The 23,872-nt window shown below is 44.6% G+C and overlaps 1 protein-coding gene across 6 annotated transcripts in view; it reads right to left on the minus strand.

Moving 5' to 3' along the window:
- Positions 1-4,303: 4,303 nt before the first annotated feature.
- The window catches only part of GPR156 (G protein-coupled receptor 156), a 51,041-nt gene continuing 31,472 nt past the window's right edge, over positions 4,304-23,872 (minus strand). For all 6 annotated transcript variants that reach the window (XM_075000583.1, XM_075000593.1, XM_075000621.1 and 3 more), the window contains 3 exons: positions 15,758-15,994; positions 10,603-10,764; positions 4,304-9,164 (listed from right to left, as the gene is read on the minus strand). In XM_075000583.1, the coding sequence (XP_074856684.1) occupies positions 7,767-9,164; positions 10,603-10,764; positions 15,758-15,994 (1,797 nt within the window). In that variant the 3' untranslated portion in view covers positions 4,304-7,766. The remainder of the gene's footprint in view (positions 9,165-10,602; positions 10,765-15,757; positions 15,995-23,872) is intronic.

Raw genomic sequence — 23,872 nt, forward strand, 5'->3', positions numbered from 1 at the left:
TGAAACATAGCTTTCCCCTCTGCTGCTATAAGATTGCTGGCTTTCTGTGTTACAGGGAGGTTTGCCTAGTGCCACAAAATAAACAGGACCCTGCTGCTCCAGGATAAAATCATGCTTTTCATCCATAAGCATGGTCACTTGCTGTCTGTTTGTATGTACAGTTAATCAAGTTCTCATGGGTGGAGATGTTGAAGAACTTCAAACCAGACCTTTCTGTCTTGCTCTTGGTGATGTTTCATTTCTGTTAGGGGTCTGCAAAAATCTTCATATTAGTACGTGAGAGAAATCTCAAAACTCAGAGTAGAAGATGTATTTCTGAATGTGAAAAGGGCTCTTGTTTTGTTAGTTAGCCTATGCATTCTAATTTGAGCCAGAAGTCAGGTGATCCTTATAAATGAAGTTTTCTCACTCTTTGTGTACAAACACATAATACAACCACACAGAGATGTACATTTGTTTTAGTTGAAACCAAGGATTATAAGCAACTGATCTGCCCAGAGTAAGTGATTCTCTAAAATCAGATTGTACTGGCTCTCTGTGAAGAGAAGACCACAATCTCCAGAGCTGACATCTCAGCTTTTTTTCCTCCTTAATTTCTCCTGCAATTCATGCTCCTTTGGTTGCTTATTCACTTCCTGCAGAGGCTTGGTGTCTCATTTTGACCCCAGGCCTGTTTGTGATGAACGGGAACATGTCCTCTCATGCTTCTCTTCTGGTGATGTTTGGCACATCTTCAGCATCCACCAGCTGAGAATCTCGAAGTGCTTTTCAAATGTGTATTAAGCAAGCGCTGAAATATTTCTATCTGATAGATAGCTTTATCATCCCATTTTCTAGAGAAGTAACTAGAGTTCAGGGAGTTGGTCTGGGATTTTTTTTTTGTTCTTTTGTTTTTTTTATAGTCACACAAGTCAGTAAGCAAAGTCAAGATTTTTGAAGCCCAGTTCGCTTTAACCAACAGAGCATGTGTCTCCCCCAAGTCCCCAGGGACTATTTTTGCGGTTATTTTGGGGGCCAAATTCCACCCTCAGATGTAACTAATACCAGTTACTCAGAGCTGGGTGCTTTTATGTTGCAGGGCAGCATATACCAAAAAGGATTTATCCTATGGGATGGCAGTTGACCACTTAAAGCAGTTTTATAGGGACAGGAGGGACTACATAACTGATTTACTGAACTACTTGGATATCAAATATTCTGAGACTTAGGAAATATATCATGCTATCAGAGCAGCATGGGAGCTGGATTAAGAAGCAGGAGAGTACCTGACGTATTTTTGTTATTGATAGGATAAACATTGTAATGGGGCTAAAATGACCAGATATTTACAACAATATAATCTAGCAGAGACGGAGATTTAACCGTCAGAGGAAAATCAGTCTTTATCCATCTACTTTATTACTTGGATAAGCCCTTCAAAATAGCTGTGCTGTAACAAGGGTTTTTACTTATTGTAATCATTTATTGTGTATCCCTTTATTATTCCCTGCAGCTCTCTGGTTTTAAGTATCTTCCTCGTTTACTTCAACTACATCATGTATGTAGTTTTGCACACTCTGAAAACTGACAAATCCCTCATAGGATTCCCAGCTGTTTATATTTGCTCTGCATTGTGAAGTTATTGTATCCTGATGTATTAGATGATGCCATGATACTGCAACATTTATTTGTTCATGTTCCCTCCCAATAGACTGCCTTAAGCACTTTGAGCTGCCTCTGGACCCCCAGTACACTTTGTACTAGGTACATAGGTGGCAGCTCGGGGGCTGGAGCAACCATTGGGAAAACTTAGCGGGTGCAGAGTACCCAGCGGTGCCAAGTTCCCCTCCACCAGCACTTCTCATGCACTGACAGGCCTATGTGTACCAACTCCTCCCCTTCCCTCCCAGTGCTTCTGGAGCAGTGAAAACAGCTGATTCCCAGTGTTCTTCCACTAGGAGGGAAGAGGAGCAGCAGGGACAGGATGCACTTGGTGGGAAGAGGTGGGGTGGAGGTGGATCAGGAATGGGAAGAGGCAGGGCAGAGTTTAGGGGAAGGAGTGGAGTCAGGACAGAGCCTGTAGCAGAGGAAGGAGTGTCAAGCACCCCTAACTAAATGAGAAGTTAGTGCCTATGCTAAGTGCTGACAGATTTTCTCAGCTATTGGAGACACTAAAATATTTCAGAGGCACATCAGGGCTGGGTCACTTGTGTCAATGAAGGAGTGCTGGCAGAGTGACCACCTGCTGTGTCTGACATGCCATTCTGAGGTTCCCTCTTTATCAATGAATAACTTTTTAGTAATAGGTCAGAATATGTGCAGTGAAGGATGCAAATATTATAATGAAGGAGATGAGTCAGACAGGATTGCCTATACCTTCATTTGAACCCCATTCTGATTGTGATTGCCACCATTACACAGACCAGTAGTGAATCCATCAACGTCAGTGATGGATAAATGTACGTGACAAACGCTGTGCAGTGAACAAGACTGGTAGTAGTAGTAAGCTTCTTCCATATGTGATCATAAAATTAAAGGCTGTGTTGTAATGTAAAGGGGTCTCAAACTGAACTGCACAGAGTACTTACTACTGATTGGCAGAGCTTGGCATGGTGTGAGATCTCCTGCTCATTTGCAGCTGCTAATTTTTACAAAGACAGTGAAAAATACACTAAGTGCTTCCCTCCTCCTACTTTTCAAGTCAACAATTGGTGGCTGCCACAGGGATGTTGGGCTTTTGTGGCTGAAAGGAAGGTATCAAAAACACACTCACTCTAGCAAGATGTGTTCCAGCATATTCAAGAAAGATTGTTCAAGAAAGATGTGGAGAAATTAGAGAGGGTCCAAAAAAGAGCGACAAGAATGATTAAAGGTCTAGAGAATGTGACCTATGAAGACAGGCTGAAAGAACTGGGCTTGTTTAGTTTGGAAAAGAGAAGACTGAGAGGAGACATCATAGCGGTTTTCAGGTATCTAAAAGGGTGTCATAAGGAGAAAACTTGTTCTTTGTGGCCACTGAGGATAGAAGAAGAGGCAATGGACTTAAACTGCAGCAAGGGAGGTTTAGGTTGGACATTAGGAAAAAGTTCCTAACTGTCAGGGTGGTCAAACAGTGCAATAAATTGCCAATGGAGGTTGTGGTATCTCCATCGCTGGAGATATTTAAGAACAGGTTAGATAGATGTCTATCAGAGATGGTTTAGACAGTACTTGGTCCTGCCATTGGGGTAGGGGGCTGGACTTGATGTCCTCTCGAGGTCCCTTCCAGTCCTAGTATTCTATGATTCTATGAGCTAACACTTGGGAATCCCTTTTGTCACATATTGTAAAAGGAGAATTACATATGCTACTGTAAAGTTAGCATTTTCTGACACACAGTGCCATAAAGGTACCAGTTACTGTTAATAACATGCACTATGTGTAGAGCTATTGCAGAGCCCCTGCACACCCCGAGCTTACTTTGGGGAGGGGGCACTGTAGAGGACTCACAGTACCATAGTAGCAGGTAGACACTGCTCCATCTCCCTTCTAATCTTTGAAGTGTTTCACTTGTGGACGAAAGTGACACCTGTGGAGGAACGGTTATCATCAGGTTGCTCTGATCAACACTTCCAGAACAAAGAGAGGGAAGGTGGCCGCCCTAACAGCTTGCCAGTCGCAAACATGCCAAATAGAATCACTGCCTTGCTGCACAGGATTACCCAGTAGGGTTGGATAGTGCAATGCAGGAATGAATAGGGGCTTGTTAGCATCTGACAGAGTATACAGGGATAGGGACAGGAACTCTAGGTCTGACTGGGCAATGCAAGTTGTAACAGGGACTATAGAGAAGCACCAAGAGGCATGTAATGGGGAAAGAACTGTCTGCCCAAATCCTTAGTCACCAGATAAATAATAAAATAAAATCACATTTAAATCATTGAACAGAACAAAGTAGCATGAATTACTCCTCCCAGCAGCTTAACCCCAAGAAAGCCAGAAAAATCTTCGTTTTACAGAAAGGGAAAATTGAGGCACAGCAAATCAAACTATCTTACCCAGCAACAGCAAGGACAAGCAGGCCTGGGTTTAGACCTCCATCTCTGCTCCTAGCTACAGGAATGGGCACTGAATCCAGGACTTTCCACTCCTGAAACACACATCCTGTCTGCTTGAGCTATGTAGGGACATTTCTTTGCTACTGTTTGTAGTACTTTTTTTTAGTCTTCCACAGGTTTACAGCTGCTCAGAGGACTATGACTCACAAAAGCCACTGCAAAAGATTTCTGTAAAAACAGTTTTCATTTTATTAAAATCAATGTTGTAAACAAGCAGAGAGAGATAGAAATGATAGGAAGTGTAAATCAACCAACCAAATTTAGTTGGACAAAATAAATGAGAGAGATACTCTCTCAACGGGAGTCCTCTTCCCACCTGGTTCCCAACCCCACAGACCGTTCAGTGTCTGACACATGCAAACCGGTAGCAGTACCTAAGAGACTGCCCAGAGCACAAGTTTCCACACTGTGGTTTGTGAGCCCTTGGTGGTCTGTAGGACACTTGCTGGTGGACCACAGAGAGCCAGCTCTCACTTCCAGGTGCTAAATTGCATTACAAGAAACTAAACATGCACAAAATACTTCCTTAATGTTACTTTTCAGTGTAAGCAAATGCTGTAGTTGCCACAGGGATGTGAAAAGACAACAGCGCTATTAAAATGTTCTCTGCACATTGGAATAGTTATAGAAACCCAGCATGACGAATAAGGGATTGCCAGAGGTTACTTGGTTAGACATTCAGGTAACATAGAAACTAGAAATCTCACACATATACACACCCCTCCCCCTCCTCTGAAATACAGAGCACAACGGATTTTGAACTCAGTGATAGAAACAACACAGAGATCACCTGTCCACTAACTGGGAACAGGAATGATAACTTTTCACCTATCACTTACCTTGCCTTTTGATTTCCATAGTGGTCATGTACTTTGCTGCTGGCTCAGAGTGCAGCAAGGCAACATGACCCTTGCTAGGAGGACAGTGTTAGATTGCAAGCTTTTTGGAACAGGATCTTTTTTTTTTTCTTTTTTCCTTTTTCCTGTGTGTTTGTTTTGTTTCCTGCGGACCTCTGAATAAGAAAAGACTTTATACTGCTTCCTTTTCCCTTGTAGCCAGCCTTGCTTATTACACAAGCTAGCAGCCTAGAGACCAGAACCCTCCCACATGACAGGGCTACTGACTTCTGTAACCCTGACTTTGGTTAGGTGAGTGGGGCCAGGAAGTACAGTTCATTCAGCAATGCAACTCTGCCTATCACACACTTGGTACGTTGAGGTGGGAGCACAGTGCAGGCAGCTGCTGCCTCTCCGCTCTCTCTCTCTCTCTCCTGTGGTGCCACCCAGCAATGGGACAGGGAGCTGATAAGGGAGGCAGGGCAGCAGCAAACTCTCCTGCTCAGAGCTCAGAATGACACTATTTGTTCCAGTCTCAGCTGTCTCAGGCTTGGTGTGTTTGCACTGTCTAAATAACACCCCTCTGCCTTGTCTTTTAAAATACCCACAGGATGCTCACAGACCTGACAGTATGTCAGAGATGCCCCAACTTTACAAGGCTAAGAAGCACCCTATCAATTTCCCCAGAGCTCTGTGGGCTCCCTCTGATTTGCATATCCACTAGCATCCTCTGAGATTTGCTGAGACATGTCGTGCCCTCAGCTAAGGAACAGACATTGCATGTGGTGAGTCCTGCAGATGTGTGCACTGCTTGCCCTTGCAGGGAAGGCACAGCTGGAGGCCACGGTTTAGGTCAGTGCAGGCTGCACTTATCCCCAAAGGCATCCCAGCTCTACAGCAGACAGAGCTGGAGTGACTCCCAGCTGAGCTTCAAGCTTGTCATAAAAATGACTATAAATAAAATAACAGCAAAGTTCTTTTCTATGCACTGTTCATTCCCACCAGGTCCCAGCATCCAAGAGCTATGACATGCCATGCAGACCTCAGCTGGAGCCTCTAACCACAAATTTGAATTAGCTGTGCACCGTTCCCCTGTGGAAGCAATAGGAGGCCTTGTACATTAATGTTTGCTGGAGCTCCCAAGCACACAGGGGGAGAATGAATATTCCTATTATCTTTTTCTAAACCATGCTCCTGTGTCCCCCAACCTTGTGTGCAGGGGAGCTAGTGGCCAGCCTCAGTGCATTGGTAGAAGTCTTTTGTTCTTTCCTACCTTGTGCACTTGTACACACGGTCCACACTATGTGATTGCTTTGGGTCAGCAATTTCCACCAATTCAGTGCATTTAATCATCAACAGAATGGTCACAATGGGCAAGTCCCAAACACTTGCTTAGACAGCTGTGTTTACAGCATCTTGGAAATTAACACAGCTAGAGGGAAACTGGTTCTTTTCAACTGTTAGGGGTGGCAAGTGAAGAAAAACAAAATTGGGATTGTGTCCTTGTTACTTTCTTTGTTATGGACAAAGGAGACCTGAAAGATGGAGATATTTTTCTTCAAAAGAGATACACTGCTGCTCATTTTAACGTTAGGAGGCCAGGTCTTGTGAAACCTGGAAAATTCTCTGAGGTTTAGAGCACTAGTAGAATTCTGACATCACCATAGAGCAAATGAAAGGGAATTTTTACTCATGTTGTTTAAAATGGTTTGATTTTTGTTTATACCTAACACAGACCTCCACTCAATCAAAATTTCTGCAGCCCTCTCCTCTTATGTAAAGATGTGTCAGTTCACAGTAACTACCTGAAACTGTCTCCTCCAAGAGACAGGGACACCAGATTTGATATTCCCAAGGTATAGCAGAGATATCTAAGATAAAAATGAGCACAAAATACTAAGAAACTCCAACCCTTTCTTGTCTATTGTGTCCACCATAAAGAAGCACAAAAGGGCACAAACTCAATTTAAAATAAAATCACCTGCACCACTGTAAAGCTTTTTCCCTTCAGCTCTGTCCACTCGCTATGAGCTGCAGTGTATTTAAACTGAATGAAATGCAAAGTCAGATCTGGAGAAGTGAGCCTCACATTTCATTAGTTTTGCCCAGAGACCACAAAACAAAAAGAGGAAGTTAGTCTTTTCTTATTCTTGCTGTGCTGAGAGACAAGATCATTAAGGCTGAATGCACTGGCGAAAATAATCCAAATTTCTTTTTTACTTTCTAATTGAATGCAGAGCTGGTGAAAGTTTCCAGACGGATAGCCTTGGGGTACTGAAGGTCTCTGTTTGGCAGTGTGCTGTACAGAGCAAGGAGGGCATAGGTCAGAGCTATTTAAGTCTTCTCCATACAGTGCTCCTTATCTGTGCAAATCATCCCCAGCCCAGAAGGAGCTCAATAGGTTGAGAGGGGAAGATAGTCTGCATGGTCAATTCATCCTTGATTAGCCTGCTCAAAACACTGACAGGAAGGCCAAGTTAATGAGATGAGTTTGTATGTGATACGGGATGGCTCAACTGAATTAAAATCACCAAATAATTTCAAATAATGCCACTAACCAGCTATCAGCTGAATGCAATTGTCAGTCACTCCTGTCCTAGACTAAATCTGAATGATTAACTTAGGCAGATAAAAGCTTTGGCCTGAATTCACAAAAGCTACTGGGCACCTAACTCCTACTGATTTCACAGGGAATTAGGTACTTAAACAGCTTTGTGAATCTGGTCCTCTGTATCTCGTTACCAGGTCTCTGAGCAACCCACTTCCCCCAGATGGTGCATTCTGTCCACACTGTTTAAAACGCAGCATCTCTAAAGTGATGACCAGCTCTGGAATAGGACATCTTCATTTACATTTATACCAACGTGGGTTTCAGGTCATCTTTGAAGTTTACAATGGGCTGAGGCCTGCCATAAAGCTTTGCCCAGTGGGCTAGGGACCCACCAGTGTCTGTGTCTGTGGTACAGCTATCACTGGAGTCACTAGGGCTGTGGAAGCAGATTTCACAGTGGGGCCTGTGGTGGCAGCTGAACCTCTCCTCAGAGCTGCTACTGGAATCAGAGTCTGGATAAAAACACAATGAGGACACAAAGGGTTGTTCCAGCTCCCTCACAGCAGCACCCTGCTGCTGCTGAAGGCGGAGGGGACTGTGTGGATATAGCAGATCACTGTGGAGTTTCATTTGGGCAGAATCTTGGTGTTTGCTTGAAACCTGGACATTCGTTTCATGGCTTTGTTCATTAGGCCAATTCTTTCTGTTCTTCAGCTGCAAACTGCACATTTTGCTGATGACTGATGAGGAGGATGATGGCTGAGAGAAGAACTGTCCATCACTGTTGTCACTTGCTTTAACTGAAGATATTTGTGTTAGTCCATTATGACTCGAAGAGCTTTGTCCGTTCTGTGTCCTGCTGACTACCTGATTCATCACACACCAAGCTTTTTGGGTCATGGATGTGGGAAAGTAGGGGGAATGTGGCTGGACTGGGATTCTTCGTCTTTGTCGTCTTGTCCTGTAAGGACTAAGGCAAATGGAGGTGCCTGTGTAACTCTCCCAGGGTCTCCATGCTGCATTCTGTTCAAGCTCTGCATTGTGGCTGGGTTGCCTAGGTTGCCTGGGAGATGCCTGGGCACTAACCATGCCACCGGTGCTCAACTCTTGCAAGATTTCCTGCAACTTTTCACTATTCACGTAGTTGACCTTTGTAGGCTGCTCCTTGGTTGCTGCTGAGCCTTCTGGTTCCTCTGCTCTCCTGTCAAGTACTGAAAGATTCTGGCTCAATGGCATTGGCAGACTGCCCATACATTTCTTATCGTTTGGAAGACTCCATTGCTTTTGGGCATCTTTAAAGCTGTATTCAGAGATATCCACAGAGTTACAAAGCGGTGCCCAACAGCAACTATGATCTTCTGGTGGAGCGTTTGGGTGGTTATGTTTATTGTTCTGGCTGACACTAACACAATCTTGTTTGCTTACAGACACCGCTCTGCACTGTGTATCTGGAAGACTGAGACACTGCCAAGGATTCTGCTCTTCCCCAGGTGGAAAACAGTCTCCATGTAGCACTTCAGCTTCCACAGCACAACCACTGGATTCAGTAAGGTGATCTGTATTCTGAGGCAAGATGGAGATGCATGTAGAAGGAACAGGGAAGTCCAATGAATCATAGCTGCACTCTACAGACATCAGCCTCATCAGCTTCTCTTTAGCATTATTTACTTGCTCCTGGAGGCTTTCGATCACAGCATTTTTCTGTAGCAAATCACAAATAAACACACACGTGAAATTTGGTGCAGAAAACAAGGCTAATGGGGGAGGATTTAAAGGCAATCAGGTCACAAAGTCGGTCCATTTTTCAGAGGAAACATCAGAGTGGCAGTCTTCAGGATTGGCTACTCTTGAAATACTACAGCAGCACAAATGCAGGGCTGCAGCTATGGTACTGTTGCACTTCAGTGTCAACATTGATGACAACCACAGGAGAGGTTCTCACATTGGCCTAGGTATCCCACCTCCCTGAGGCGATAGCGAGGTCAGCAGAAGATTTCTTCCACTGACCTACCACCACAGGTGCTGGAACTAGAGATGCTGCCAGTCCCCTTGGCTTGAAGTGCTTTCCACCATATTTAGAGTTTACTGCTGGGTTCAATGGCTCTCAGTATCCCCATTATACAAACTGTTCCAGACCCCAGCCTAGCAGTGCCTAAACTGCAGGTAGGGGGTTGTTGAGCTGACTTAGCTATGTCGCTTACAGGTGTGGATTTTTCACACTCCCAAGTGATGCAGCTGGGTCAAGTTAATTTGTGAGTGTAGGCCTGGTCTGAGCTTTCTATTTAGAATAGGTGAATACCTTAGAGACAAGAAAAGTGGGATGTTAAGAAAATGCAGCAAGAGATAATTGCTCCACTGAGGCCTACTCACTGGGAACCAAACCATTACACTGCAGTATGGAAATTGCACTTGTTTGTACAAATGGGAAAATCCAGACGCAATTATTCAAAATCTCAGAGAAAACTATTCCCGCTAGCTTCTAGAATTCTGGCCTCACACAGTTTTACCCCATTAGAATCAGAATTCAAAGACTTATACAATTGAAATAGCAAAATCACAGATCTTCAAAATAGAATGTGAAGCATGTACAGCCTGTTTTGTCGCCAGCTGCACCTCAGCATGTCCTTAAGCATTTGCAAGACGTGTGTTATTTCAGAGATTACATACAGAAAATTAGGTTCTAATGTAACTGATGCAAATGTTTCTAAAATCCAAAGCGCTTCTGCATGTATAACTTAGGGAAAGCTGAAATAGAGTGGGAGTTGGAGACCTTTTGGGATAGGACACATCCCTTCTAAACTGGATCTCTGTGTGAGCTCCAAAAATCAGGCTAGTTTTCTGCTAGTTGTCCCAATTTATTTATCAAGTTTGATAAGCTGTGAAAAGATGTAAAATCATTTTTAAAAATTCTTTTCCATATCATATTTATTGAGAGAAGCTGATGCAATGGGAAATGGCCATTTTGATCACTTTGTGACAAAGGGTATTCTAGCCTACAGATCCTTCAGCAGACAAAGAAGGCGGCGGGGAAAGAAAAAAGCAGAGGAAGGACAACAGCTGCTGGCCACTGAGCCACAGGGAGATCAATAGCTGGGACTGCTCTTTCCACCAGCATGAGCTGCCTGTGCGTGTAAATTACCTCAGTAAGCAGCCGTTGCATGGAGTTCTTCTCTCCCATCAGCTGGCAGATCTGCTCTTCACTGTACATGGAGTGGAAGCTCTTGCTGGGACTGGTAAAATATTTTGCCATTTGGCTAATGGTTTGATTCTGTTCTTCTTCAAAGGCTTTCCACTGCCTGAGCTGTTCAGAGCAAGCATCCGTTATATACACATGAAACATACAGATTGTATATACACAGAGATTGACAGACAGATGCAGAGAATGACACACACAAAGAGCAGGGAGAGACAAAGAGAGGGCGTGACACAGACATGCACAGAAACAGACAAATGCACACACACGCACCTTGATCCTCCGATCACTCCCACTCCCAGATAGGCTGCCAGTGATAACAGTCACACCACAGTGCAAAGATGTAGTGTAGATTTGACCTATTCACAACCAAATGTCTGAGATAAATCATTGCACTGCCTTGGGTTTTAGCTGGTTTAATTAGACCCAGTTAGACTCTGCCCATAATACAGCCTTTAACTGTGTTGTAAACCAAGGTCCCTCTGAGTCAGAAACAGACAGTCTCTCAGACACATGTTCTTAATCTTGAATCATGAATGACACATTGAAAATCAGCATCACTCAATATCTGCTTCCCCACCACCTCCCACTAGAGTCAGAATGAAAACCTAGTGCATCCAGGTTCCAGCTATTCATCTAGTTGAGAAGAATAATGGAAGAGCAAAACTATTAGGGAAACCAAGCTGACAAAACAAAAGGTGAATTAAAAAGCTTAAACTTGATAAAAGGTTCAAGCCCCTGGATCAGCAACAGAACAACTGTGTATGCAGGAACTCTCTGATGAATTGCACGGCGCAGCTCAATAGCTAGAAATCAGCTCTTCCTTCACTACTTGAAAAGATGTTATTTCAATAGCGCCACTAGAATGCCAGGCACTTTACAGGGAGGTTCTGCTCCCTGTTTCAAAGAGCTTACCATCTGCATCTAGCTAATCAGGACTCTGCAATTCCATTGCAGCAACTGATCCCTGACACAGCTGATCTATCAAAGCAACAACTTCCAGCAATCCCTAGACCAAAGTATTGAGGACATGAGCTCCTAAAGCCATATCAGGCACCTGGCCTGACCTTACAAACTCAGGGAGAATTAAAGGTGGGAATTATACACAAATACTTGGGTATAAAATGTAATTACTTGTAATATCCAGTGGTCAGCTTTTGCTGCCTGTGAAACATAAAGGTGTAAGGCAGACATGGATGGTTTTGTTACCAGATTAAGTGCCAGTCTTTTTCAAAATCCTACAGTATTCTTAGCCTCTGTGATAACTAGTGGCAGTGAGTTCCAGGAGGTTAATCAAACAATGGGAATAGATTTTTTTTCTTTAAATCAGCTGTATTAATCTGGTATTATCAGTAAAGAGGAGCACCTGATTGAGATCTCTCTGCACTTCACTATTTTATGTACTTCTGTCACAATATGGGAGCTTAAACAGAGGTATTTTTTAAAAATTACACCATCTTAAAAAAATTCATTTTAAGCACATATAGTGCTGGTGACAGGCACTGTCTGAACAGCCCCGGAGATTGACTGCCTTTAACCAGGGAACATGAATTACTCAGGCAGCAGGAGGTCATCTTTTGTCTGTTCTAGCCACACCCACAAGTCTCAGCCCTAAAAAAAAGGTACTGTCCATAGGGCTAATAGGGGAACTCATTGGTCCATTAAATGATTCCCCCTCTGCAACTTCAAGCCTCAGTTGTGATTCTTTTTATGATGGGGTCTGTTGTCCACTAATTAATTTCTAATGGATCACCAGCAGTGATCTTTGGAACTACTAACAGTCAGGATTAAAACAGACACTTTACAAGTGACAAACTCAGTAACCTCCTTAGGCTATATGTACTAGAGAAGAAGTCAACCAACATTATACAATTATAGCTACACCAATTGCGTAGCTAAAATTAACTTATCAGCGGTCAACTTCAATGTCTGTCTACATGGAAGCAGGTCGACGGGCTTAATCCTCGCCCCTCACAAGGAGTTCCAGAGTCGACTCTGACCCCAGAAAGCAGCGTTTGGCACATGCGTGAAACAAAACCCTGGAAGATGGACCCTTAGTGAGTGAATCTTCGGCAGTACTATGGGTCTAGCCTCAGTTAGATATTTCCCCCGTCCCAGGAAATTTGCTCCAGTGTTTTTGTCTTCTCTCTACTGTCCTGCTCATTGCTTTCCGTGGACCCAAGTGCACAGCAACATATTCTCTTCCTCCTGTTCTTCCTCATTATTTGAGCACTAGTGACCTCATCAGAGCAGGTGCAAGGTAACAGTGCAGCATGCATTGTAGAGAACTGACAGCCCAGGGAGACAGATTACCCTGCCCAATCCGGAAAAGGAAGAGGACAGAAAGCAAGGTTCACTCAGGTGATTTTATAGGAAGAACTGTCATCTAGTGGTAGAAGATGGAAACTGAAAATCAAAAATTCCAAGGTTATACTTCTGGCTCCAACAGGAATTTGCCCTGTGGACTCAAGCAAACGGCTGCCTCTCACTGTGCCCCTACTTCTGCATCCCTAGAATGGGTCTCACAGACCTTCCCGACCTCCCAAGGGATAATGAAGTTTAATTCATGTTGATGCAACTCTACAGAAGCTCAGACCAGAAGGTGTTAGAGGAAGACAAAGCGCAATCCCTTTGGATTCTTTAGGGAATGGCAGATTTTAGGATTTGAAACAAAAGGGCTCGAGGTGAGGAACACAAAGTAAGGACTAGCCTCACCACCTGGCTGAACACAAGAGAAGGGTATTTGTCACCCTTCTCTGTAGCTTCCACATTTCACTGAGTGCAGGGTGAGGCAAGTACCAGATGGGAGAACTCCCCATGCAGATCAAGAACAAGTTGCATCCATAGAGTTGTGGGTGGGCAGAAATAGCAGGAGGGGCTGTAGGGTAGGAGTGAGATGTTTAGGTGGGGCTCTGTGGGGCTCACAGATGGCATAGCAGGAGGGCTGCAGGTCAAGACTGAGGGATGCAGCCAAACGCACTTGCACAGAGCCACTTTTCCCTGGGCCTGGTTTAAAGGCAGTTCTATCAGTTGTTCCTCCCACTTTGGCTCATTTTCCTGAGCCCTCAACTCCCTAACAAGTACAAAACCCAACCACCCTCCACTTCTTATTATAGCAAGATTCCATTAACACAGACGGTGGTCTAGCACATCAGATTCCTCCTGAAATACACAGGAAGCAGTGAACACAGCCTTGTCAATAGCCTGCTAAAAATAGCTCCAACTCCTCCAGCTCTCTGACTGGCAAGCTGGGCCTTACTATCTGAGTATGGAGAAGAGCAGCAGTCCCAGGGGACAATAAAACCCACTGTCAGCCCAGGCAGCACCAGCGCCTGGCGAGACCACCTGCCTGCATTACAGCACCCAGACCGACTCCCTGCCGTGCTTCTCTGGAAAAGGAGCACTCGGGCAGAGAGCGAGAGAGGTGGGATGAGAGAGACAGCACAGTGTATGTGAGAGGCGCCAAACAAGGGTGCAGGGTGTGGCATATCAACCTCAGCAGAATGGCACAGATTCACCAGCAGTAACTAATCCCACTGTCCGATCCCACGCATCCAACAGGCCATTGAGGGACCCTCTGCAGCCACGTTTAGCCCTGGGGTCACTGTCTCCTGAGGGGACCTCAAAACATTGCCTCCAACACCACAGGGGTATCAATGCCAGCAGCAGTTGGTAATCACAAGTCTGGGGGTGGCTCCAAGAGCTGCCCCTCCCATCACTGCTCATTAGGGTAGGGTAAGTGAGAACCGGAGACTAGTAAGGTGGGAAAAACTGCCAAATTCATCCCCCTCATGGCAGAAAGCGCCCACAGCTACCAGAGAGCTAGGGAAACAGCTAATAGCTCTTTTGAAGCCACTGGCCTATCTGCCTGCTCCTCCCCCACTGCCCCCTTTCTTGAACACCTCTGGTAGCTCCTCAAGTACCCTGGCTTAGCCATGGCACCAACATACGGGGAGGTGGTGATGTCCCCAGGGAAGAAGCAAATGGCAGTTGCCCCTTTCTTTTACCAAACCCCATAAATAAGAGCAGAGCTACAGAGAGGGAAGGGTGGAGGGAAGAGGAACAGAATAGCAGAGCTACCGGGACCCATGGGAAGTAGAGGAGCAGTCAGAACACCAGGAAAATGTCAGAAAAGAGGTTCAAGTAGAGACTGGGAGGAGAGACCTACCTACTGGATTTCTGGGGGGTGTCTGGGGAACAGAGCTAATGGGGCTTGGGAGTTGTACAGATGGTGGTGTGAGTTACCATGGATATGTGGGGGGTATAGCAGGAGGCACAGGAAGGATAGGGGCCCTTAGGATTTGTGCTTGGAGTCCACATGGTTACAGGGGTTGCCCAGACTCCCTGGAATGAGAAAGTCCCACCAGGACTGGCTTCCTCAGCTTGTAAGCCACATTGGTCTAATAATGAGAAAACTGTGTCAGTTTTTGGGGAGTGACACTTTAGTCAATATTCATCAACCTTGAACTGAAACAGTATTAGAAAAAACCTGACGTGCAAGGTTTCCTTTACTGAAAAAAAATACAGAACCAATGTCCTGTGCACTCTACAGAGACAGTGCAGATCCCCAGCAATGTAAGGCCAGGGATAAACCTCCACCAGCCTCTTCTGTAGTGCTGCCAAACACATTCCAGTCTGGTATATCGTGTAAGGAAGGGATTCCTGCATTGTTTGCTGGGCTCAGATTTGGAAGGAAGCAGCGGAACTGCGTAGCAGCCCCTCTCCCAAACCACGACTATCACAGATTCACAGCTTTCAGTCAAGAAACAACCAAGGAGTTCGGTATAAATCAATGTATTATACAGGCTTAAAACCATAGGCCCCAAAACTCACTGCACACAAGTCACCGAGCAGCAAACATATTGGACTGATTTTTTTTTAGTTACTACCACTTTGGTTGGAGCTCATCTGATGACCAGCAGTTAAACATGAAAGGCTCCATACCACACCACCAGCCTCTAAGCCAGCTGGGACTTCTTCCCAGCCTGTATGTTTCTGTATTGTGGTGCCATCCCCAGAGAAACAGAGTGAGCATTTCAGAACAGATTATCGATGTGTGCTCATATTTAAGGCGGCCATTAGAAAAGCGTTGGTTTCATACCTGTGGAACAAAAATGAAGCAGTTGATTGTGGTTGTACAGATGAAGATGCCTCCAGACGTAAAACCAAAGACCAGGTTGTGCCACATGTAGAAAAAACGGTTAACTAAGAAAACTGCTCCCGCAGCAAGGAAAATGAGGTTGACACCCACAATAAGGCTCAAGGACTGATTCACTGGTGGAGCGCTGACATTATCGGTCAGACCTGCCAGGTATGTCCCATAGATCAACAAGATGCTCTGGAATCAGAAAATAGGGATAAGGAATTTGGTTTTCAAGAAGAGGTTTTATAGTCTTCCAGAGTGCAGAAAATTACTGGATGTCACAGTCTTTCCCCCACCCCATGCTGAGCCAACGAAGCTTAACTACATTCAGTGCAATGCTAATTAAACACTCTTTGATCTATAATGCAGAAGTTCAGTTTGATATGGCAGCTCAGCAGCAAATACTCAGCATGTAGCTGCATCTCAGAATTGACGTGCATAGGCTGAGCTGGATGGAGATGAGGGCAGGACTGGAATAGCAAGGGGGTGTTACAGGTCAAGATTGAGAAGTATTAGTAGAATTGTGAGGGAGAAGCCCAGGATTAGATTGCCAGAGGGCAGTGGTGCCAACAGCTGCCTTAGGTTTGGGAGCAAGGTTGGAGAAGGGCCTTGCTCCTTGTCCCCAGAAAGGGCAGGGCCAAAGGTGGAAGGTGCAGGACTTGGGGCAGTCACTCTCGGTGGCTCCCCACAGACTCCCTCAGAGCTCCATGCAGACCAGTGCCACAGTGCTCTGCAGCACTTCAAAGGGGCCCAGAGCTCCGGTCACTGCTGCTACTTCAGTAGTGGTGGCAGCTGGAGCTACAGGCCCCTTTGAAATATCAGGCCTGGGGGCAACTACTCCTTTTGCCCTGCTCCGCCACCAGGCCTGCCAGAGAGTGCCACAGAGCATAATGAGTAGTAAGAATGGTAAAGGAATCCAAAATGAAAAGGAGCCCTGGACAAAGAATGCCAAAGACTGACAGAGACAGAAATTCCTTAAAGAAAGTAAAAGAAACAGAAGAAACTAGGAGTATGTCTATACTTACTGCAAGATCAACTCCCTGAGGGTCAATCTTCCAGCAATCTATTTTGCGCACCTAATGAGGACATGCTACATAAAACCATTAGGGCTCTGGGTTGGTATTCCTCATTGTCATGACGTGGAAGTCTGTGGATGGCTAAAAAAAAAAAATCAATCTAGGATATGTCAATTCCACCTATGCAATTGTTGTAGCTGGAATTGCATGTACTAGATCAACTTTTTGGCCGAATGTACAGCTAGCATAGCTTTGCCATCAAAAGAAACAAGAGTGTAACTCCACGGAAACAGTGAGATGCCATCTGTAAACTGGAAAAAAAAAACTGGCAAGAAAGGAAAAAACTGGAAACAGTAGACTGGAAAAACAGCAGTAGATAGTACATATTTTAAGAAGAAAGGCAAGGACTATTGGCTTGTAAAGCACAATTATTTTCTCTTCTGCAAAATTTCCTGGATGTTTATGGAAGGTGCTGCAGGAGAACATACTTAATGCTAAATCCACTAAACAGGGATAGTGACATGCTGCCTCCTTGCCTTGTAATGAGCATGAGCCTGCAGGGCAGCTGGATACTCCTCAAGCGGGAGAATCCATCTTTATGGGCAAGAAGGGCGTGCAGCTTCTGTAAACCATGACCCATTACAGCCTCTCTGATGGGAGTTCCAGCTACTTCATTTCTAATGGTGCTTCTGTGATACTAATGTCTCTCTCACTAGGAACTAGACCAAGACTCAAATTAGTCTAAGCAGACATCAGAATACCATCAAGCAGACATCACACTGTCACAATTTCAACCACAAGCCACCTGTGAACTCATGACAAAAAGCTGAAAAGATCTATAGCCAATTTCTAATCTCCTGAGCCAGAACAGACAGCCATCTATTTCCCATTAAAAACTATACGACTGTCCTGGGAACAGTATCCAGAGGACAGATTAAGACAGGATCCTGTGGTAAAATGGGATGTTGCTCTAATGCAGGGATTCCCAACCGATGGGTCAGGACCCAAACACGTGTCACCATGAGATTTTCTAAGGGTCACTGGCTGGGTGGCTCTGAGCTGCAGGTTGCTCTTAAAGGAGCCATTTGCGGCTCTGCTGCTGCTCACTCCTCTGGCTCCCAGTCCCTGCCCTGCCTTGCCTCGCTGAAATGAAACTCAATTTAATTGGTTTAACAGCCAACAGGAGACCTCCAGCTGTTAAACCAATTAAATTGAGTCCCATTTCAGTGCAACAGGGCAGGGATCCTGCAGGTGGGGACGCTTGTCCCACATGATGAATAGTAACAGAGACAGAGCCACGCTAGTCTATATACTATCAAAACAAAAAGCAGTCAAGTAGCACTTTAAAGACTAGCAAAATAATTTATTGGGTGAGCTTTCGTGGGACAGACCCACTTCTTCAGACCATAGCCATACCACAACAGACTCAATATTTAAGGCACAGAGATCCAAAAACAGTAATCAAGGAGGACAAATAAGAAAAAAATGATCAAGGTGAGCAAATCAGTGTATATTGGACAGATTTCTAATTCCCTTAGACAAAGGGTTAATGGGCACAAAACAGACATCAAAACACTCCAGATCCACAAACCAGTCAGTCAACATTTTAATGGAATGGGACATTCTGTTAAAGACTTAAAAGTACGCGTTACTGAAAAAAAACTTTCGCACCGCTATTCAAAGGGAAGCAGCCGAGCTGGCTTTTATAGTCCAATTCAGCACATTAACACGTGGTTTGAACCGGGATGGGAATTTTCTGAGTCACTATAGGGGTTCGTCTGCATACTTGGCTTAATCTAATTGTTGACCTCCCCCCCCCCACTCTCTGATTTGCTCACCTTGATCATTTTTTTGTGATTTGCCCTCCTTGATTACTGTTTTTGGTTCTCTGTGCCTTAAATATTGAGTCTGTTCTGGTATGGCTATGGTCTGAAGAAGTGGGTGTGTCCCACGAAAGCTCACCCAATAAATTATTTTGCTAGTCTTTAAAGTGCTACTTGACTACTTTTTGTCCCAAATGAGTTTTCTAAAAATCTGGCAACCCTAGTTGAGAGGGATTTAAGCTGGGGTGGCAGGTGGGGGCATTTTGGGGCTGAGAGGGGTTTAAGACAGGGGACTTGGGGGGGGGTGGTTCTCCGGGAAGAACCTCCTCCCCTCACCGGTTTTGACTTGGCTGGGGTCACAAAGTCCTTCTGAGATGTCAAAATGGGTTGGGAACCACTGTTCTAACGTAACAACCACAGGATAGATTAAAAACTTTTGGTTTTTGGAAAAGGCTTTGCTGCTAATTGTTTGTGCAACTTTGGGCAAGTCACTTCATTTCTGTGCCTGTAAAATGGGGAGAGAATATCGAAATTCTTCCCTAGGGGTTGAAAATATTAATGCCCTGGATGATAAAGAGTGATGTAAGGACACAAAGGGACTGATTCTGTTATCCCTTGTATTGATGTAAATCAGGCTTTATTCCAGGGAAGACAGTGGTGCTTCAAAGGTATAAAACCCTGCAAATGAGACCAGAGTCAGGTTCACTGAATTATTAATTATGGGCAGTTGGCATTAAGAAAGAGAATTTTTAAAGGTAAGAACAGAAAGAGTTCACACAGGTCACAGCTATAAAAGATAACCCTTCTGGATTTGCGGAAAATTTTACACAGAATAGGAGCAAAGTAGCTGAAGTATGTGATCAGCACATGATATCAAGGGGAACAGCCACGTAATTGCTTATTTATATACTTAAGGGACTTGCATATAGAAATCAATCAGCCTTCTCATTGGATTTTGGATCGGATGTGTCTACATCCCTTTTGAATATGTCTACACTGCACTTTTGTCATTAAAACTTTTGTTGCTCAGAGGTCTGAGAATACCAAAGCCCAGAATGATGAAAAATACCAGTGTGAGCAGTGTTTCGTAAGTAGAAAACACTCTTCCAGCAATGAAGCTACTGCTCCTCATTCAGAGTGACTTTATTTTGTCACCTTGAAAGCTCTTTCCCAGTAGCAAAGAGCATCTATACTGCACACCTTACAATAGCACAGTTGCACTATTGTGAAGTGTGCAATGTATACACAGCCTAAGCTCCCTGGTATCTCTATATACACTCCTAAACATCTCAGCAATGCCTATATACTTTTAAAAACCTGGGCCCCAGATACCTTCAGTTTCCACACCTGCAAAATGGGGTTAATGGTATCTGTGTAAAACCCTACGAGCTAACAAATGGAAATTGCTATATAAAAACTAAAGGCATGTCTACACAGGGAAATTTACCACTGTAATTATATGGATACATCGCTGCTATTCCTGGCATGGCACTCTTAGGGTATGTCTCCACTAGGTGGAGCCATGCTGCAGTGATCGATCAACCAGGGGTCATAGAATCATAGAATACTAGCACAGGAAGGGACCATGAGAGACTGTTGAGTCCAGCCCCCTGCCCTCATGGCAGGACCAAGTACTGTCTAAACCATCCCTGATAGACATCTATCGAACCTGTTCTTAAATATCTCCAGAGATGGCGATTCCACAACCTCCCTTGGCAATTTATTCCACTGTTTGACCACCCTGACAGTTAGGAACTTTTTCCTAATGTCCAACCTAAACCTCACTTGCTACAGTTTAAGTCCATTGCCTCTTGTTCTATCCTCAGATGCCAAGAAGAACAAATTTTCTCCCTCCTCTTTTTGACACCCTTTGAGATACTTGAAAACCCCTATCACGTCCTCCCTTAATCTTCTCTTTTCCAAATTAAACAAGCCCAATTCTTTCAGCCTCTCTCATAGGTCACATTCTCAAGACCTTTAGTCATTCTTGTTGCTCTTTTCTGGACCCTGTCTAATTTCTCCACATCTTTCTTGAACTGCAGTGCCCAGAACTGGACACAATATTCCAGCTGAGGCCTAACCAGCACAGAGTAGAGTAGAAGAACGACTTCTCGTGTCTTCTTCACAATACACCTGTTAATGCATCGCGGAATCATGTTTGCTTTTTTTGCAACAGCATCACACTGTTGACTCATATTTAGCTTGTGGTCCACTATAACCCCTAGATCCCTTTCTGCTGTAGTCATTCCTAAACAGTCGCTTCCCATTCTGTATGTGTGACACTGACTGTTCCTTCCCAAGTGGAGCACTTTGCATTTGTCCTTATTAAACTTCATCCTGTTTACCTCAGACCATTTCTCCAATTTATCCAGATCATTTTGAATTATGACCCTGTCTTCCAAAGCAGTTGCAAACCCCTCTCAGCTTGGTATCATCTGCAAACTTAATAAGCGTACTTTCTATGCCAATGTCTAAATCGTTGATGAAGATATTGAACAGAACCGGTCCTAAAACAGACCCTGCGGAACCCCACTTGTTATATTTTTCCAGCAGGATTGAGAACCATGAAGAACTACTCTCTGAGTACGGTTATCCAGCCAGTTATGCACCCACCTTATAGAAGCCTCATCTAAGTTGTATTTGCCTAGTTTATTGATAAGAATATCATGCGAGACCGTATCAAATGCTTTTCTAAAGTCTAGGTATACCACATCCACTGCTTCTCCCCTGTCCACAAGGCTTGTTATCCTATCAAAGAAAGCTATTAGATTGGTTTGACATGATTTTTTCTTTACAAATCCATGCTGGCTGTTCCCTATCACCTTACCACCTTCCAAGTGCTTGCAGGTGATTTCTTTAATTACCTGCTCCATTATCTTTCCTGGCACAGAAGTTAAGCTGACTAGCCTGTAGCTTCCTGGGTTATTCTTATTCCCCTTTTTATAGATGGGCAGTATATTTGCCCTTTTCCAGTCTTCTGGGATCTCTCCTGTGTCCCATGATTTTCCAAAAATGATAGCTAAAGGCTTAGATACCTCCTCTATCAGCTCCGTGGGTATTCTAGGGTGCATTTCATCAGGCCCTGGTGACTTGCAGACATCTAATTTTTCTAAGTGATTTTTAACTTGTTCTTTTTTTATTTCAACTTCTAACCCTACCCCTTTCCCACTAGCATTCATTCTGTTGGGCATTCCTTCATCAGACTCCTCAGTGAAGACCAAAACAAAGACGTCATTAAGCATCTCGGCCATTTCCAAGTTCCCTGTTACTGTTTCTCCCTCCTCACTGGGCAATGGCCCTACCCTGTCCCTGGTCTTCCTCGTTTCTAATGTATTTCTAAAAAGCCTTCTTGTTTCCCTTTATGCCTGTAGCTAATTTGAGCTCATTTTGTGCCTTAGCCTTTCTAATCTTGCTCCTGCATTCTTGTGTTGTTTACCTATATTCATCCTTTGTAATTTGTCGTTGTTTCCTTTTTTTAAATGATTCCTTTTTTATTTTGAGATCATGCAAGATCTCCTGGTTAAGCCAACATGGACTTTGACATATTTTCTCTCTTTCCTATGCAGCGGGGTAGCTTGCTTTTGGGCTCTTAATAATGTCCCTTTGAAAAACTGCCAACTCTCCTCAGCTGTTTTTTCCCCTCAGTTTTGCTTCCCATGGGACCTTACCTACCCGCTTTCTGAGTTTACCAAAATCTGCCCTCCTGAAATCCATTCTCTCTATTTTGCTGTTTTCCCTTCTATCCTTCCTTAGAATTGTGAACTCTGTGATTTCATGATCACTTTCACCCAAGCTGCCTTCCACTTTCAAGTTCTCTACCAATTCCTCCCTATTTGTTAAAATCAAATCTAGAACAGCTTCCCCCATAGCTTTTTCAGCCTTTTGAAATAAAAAATTGTCTCCAATGCAATCCAACAACTTACTGGATAGTCTGTGCCCTGCTGTATTAGTTTCCCAACATACATCTGAATAGTTGACGTCCCCCCATCACCACCAAATCCTGGGCCCTGCATGACTTGGTCAGCTGCTTAAAAAAAGCCTCTTCCGCCCGGGTAGGTGCCTGTAGTAGACCACTAGCAGGATATCACCCTTGTTTTTTACCCCTCTTAGTCTAACCCAGAGAGTCTCAACACGTCCATCTCCACCTTAGTCCACATGTCTACATTTTTAATATATAAGGCAACACCGCCTCCCTTTTTTCCCTGTCTATCCTTCCTAAGCAGGCTGTACCCTTCAATACCAACAAACCAATCATGTGTTTTAACTCACCAAGCTTCCGTGATGCCAGCGATGTCATAGTTGAATTTATTTATTAGCACTTCCAGTTCTTCCTGCTTATTACCCATACTTCCTGCATTTGTATACAGGCATCTAAGATATTGATTTGATCTTGCCTCCCTGTTTTGCCCTGACCCTCTTTTCACTCTGACATTGTAGCCCATGCTCCATTCCATTTCCAACCCATCCCAGGTTTCCATGTTCTCCACTTACCTGTGGCCTTTGCTCCCCTGTCCCCGTCAAACCTAGTTTAAAGCCCTCCTCACTAGGTTAGCCAGTCTGTGTCCAAATACGGTCTTTCCCCTCCTTGAAAGGTGAACGCCATCTCTGCGTAGCAGTCCTTTCTGGAATAGCATCCTGTGGTCGAGGAAGCCAAAGCCTTCTTGGCAACACCATCTTCGAAGCCAGACATTCACCTCTAGGATGCACCTGTCTCTGTCTGGGCCCCTACCACTGACAGGCAGGATTGAGGAGAATACCCCCTGTGCCCCAAACTCCCTCACCCACGCCACCCGTGCTCTGAAGTCACTCTTGACCTGCGCAGTGTCACGCCTCGCAGTATCATGAGTGCCCATGGGTGAGAAGCATGGGATAGTAGTCAGAGGACCGGATAAACCTCGACAACGCATCCATAACATCTCGGATATGGGCCCCCAGCAGGCAGCATACCTCCCAAGATGAGATGTCAGGGCAACAGATGGGTGCCTCCGTCCCCCCTCAGAAGAGACTCCCCGACCACCACTACACTACGTTTCCTCCTCGCAGTGGTGGCAGCAAACTTCCCAGCCTTGGGGGTACGAGGCTTCTCCTCTGCTGTACGGGGTGATTCTTTGTCTCCTGTATCAAGTACAGCGTAATGGTTTCCTAGTGCCACGGTGGGAGGGTTCTGAGCAGGGGTGGAACACTGCCTGCTGCCAGAAGTAACAAGCTGCCTGTGTCCACCCTGATCTCTGTCC

This window comes from Carettochelys insculpta, chromosome 1 (assembly GCF_033958435.1).
Source record: "Carettochelys insculpta isolate YL-2023 chromosome 1, ASM3395843v1, whole genome shotgun sequence".
Lineage (NCBI taxonomy): Eukaryota > Metazoa > Chordata > Testudines > Carettochelyidae > Carettochelys > Carettochelys insculpta.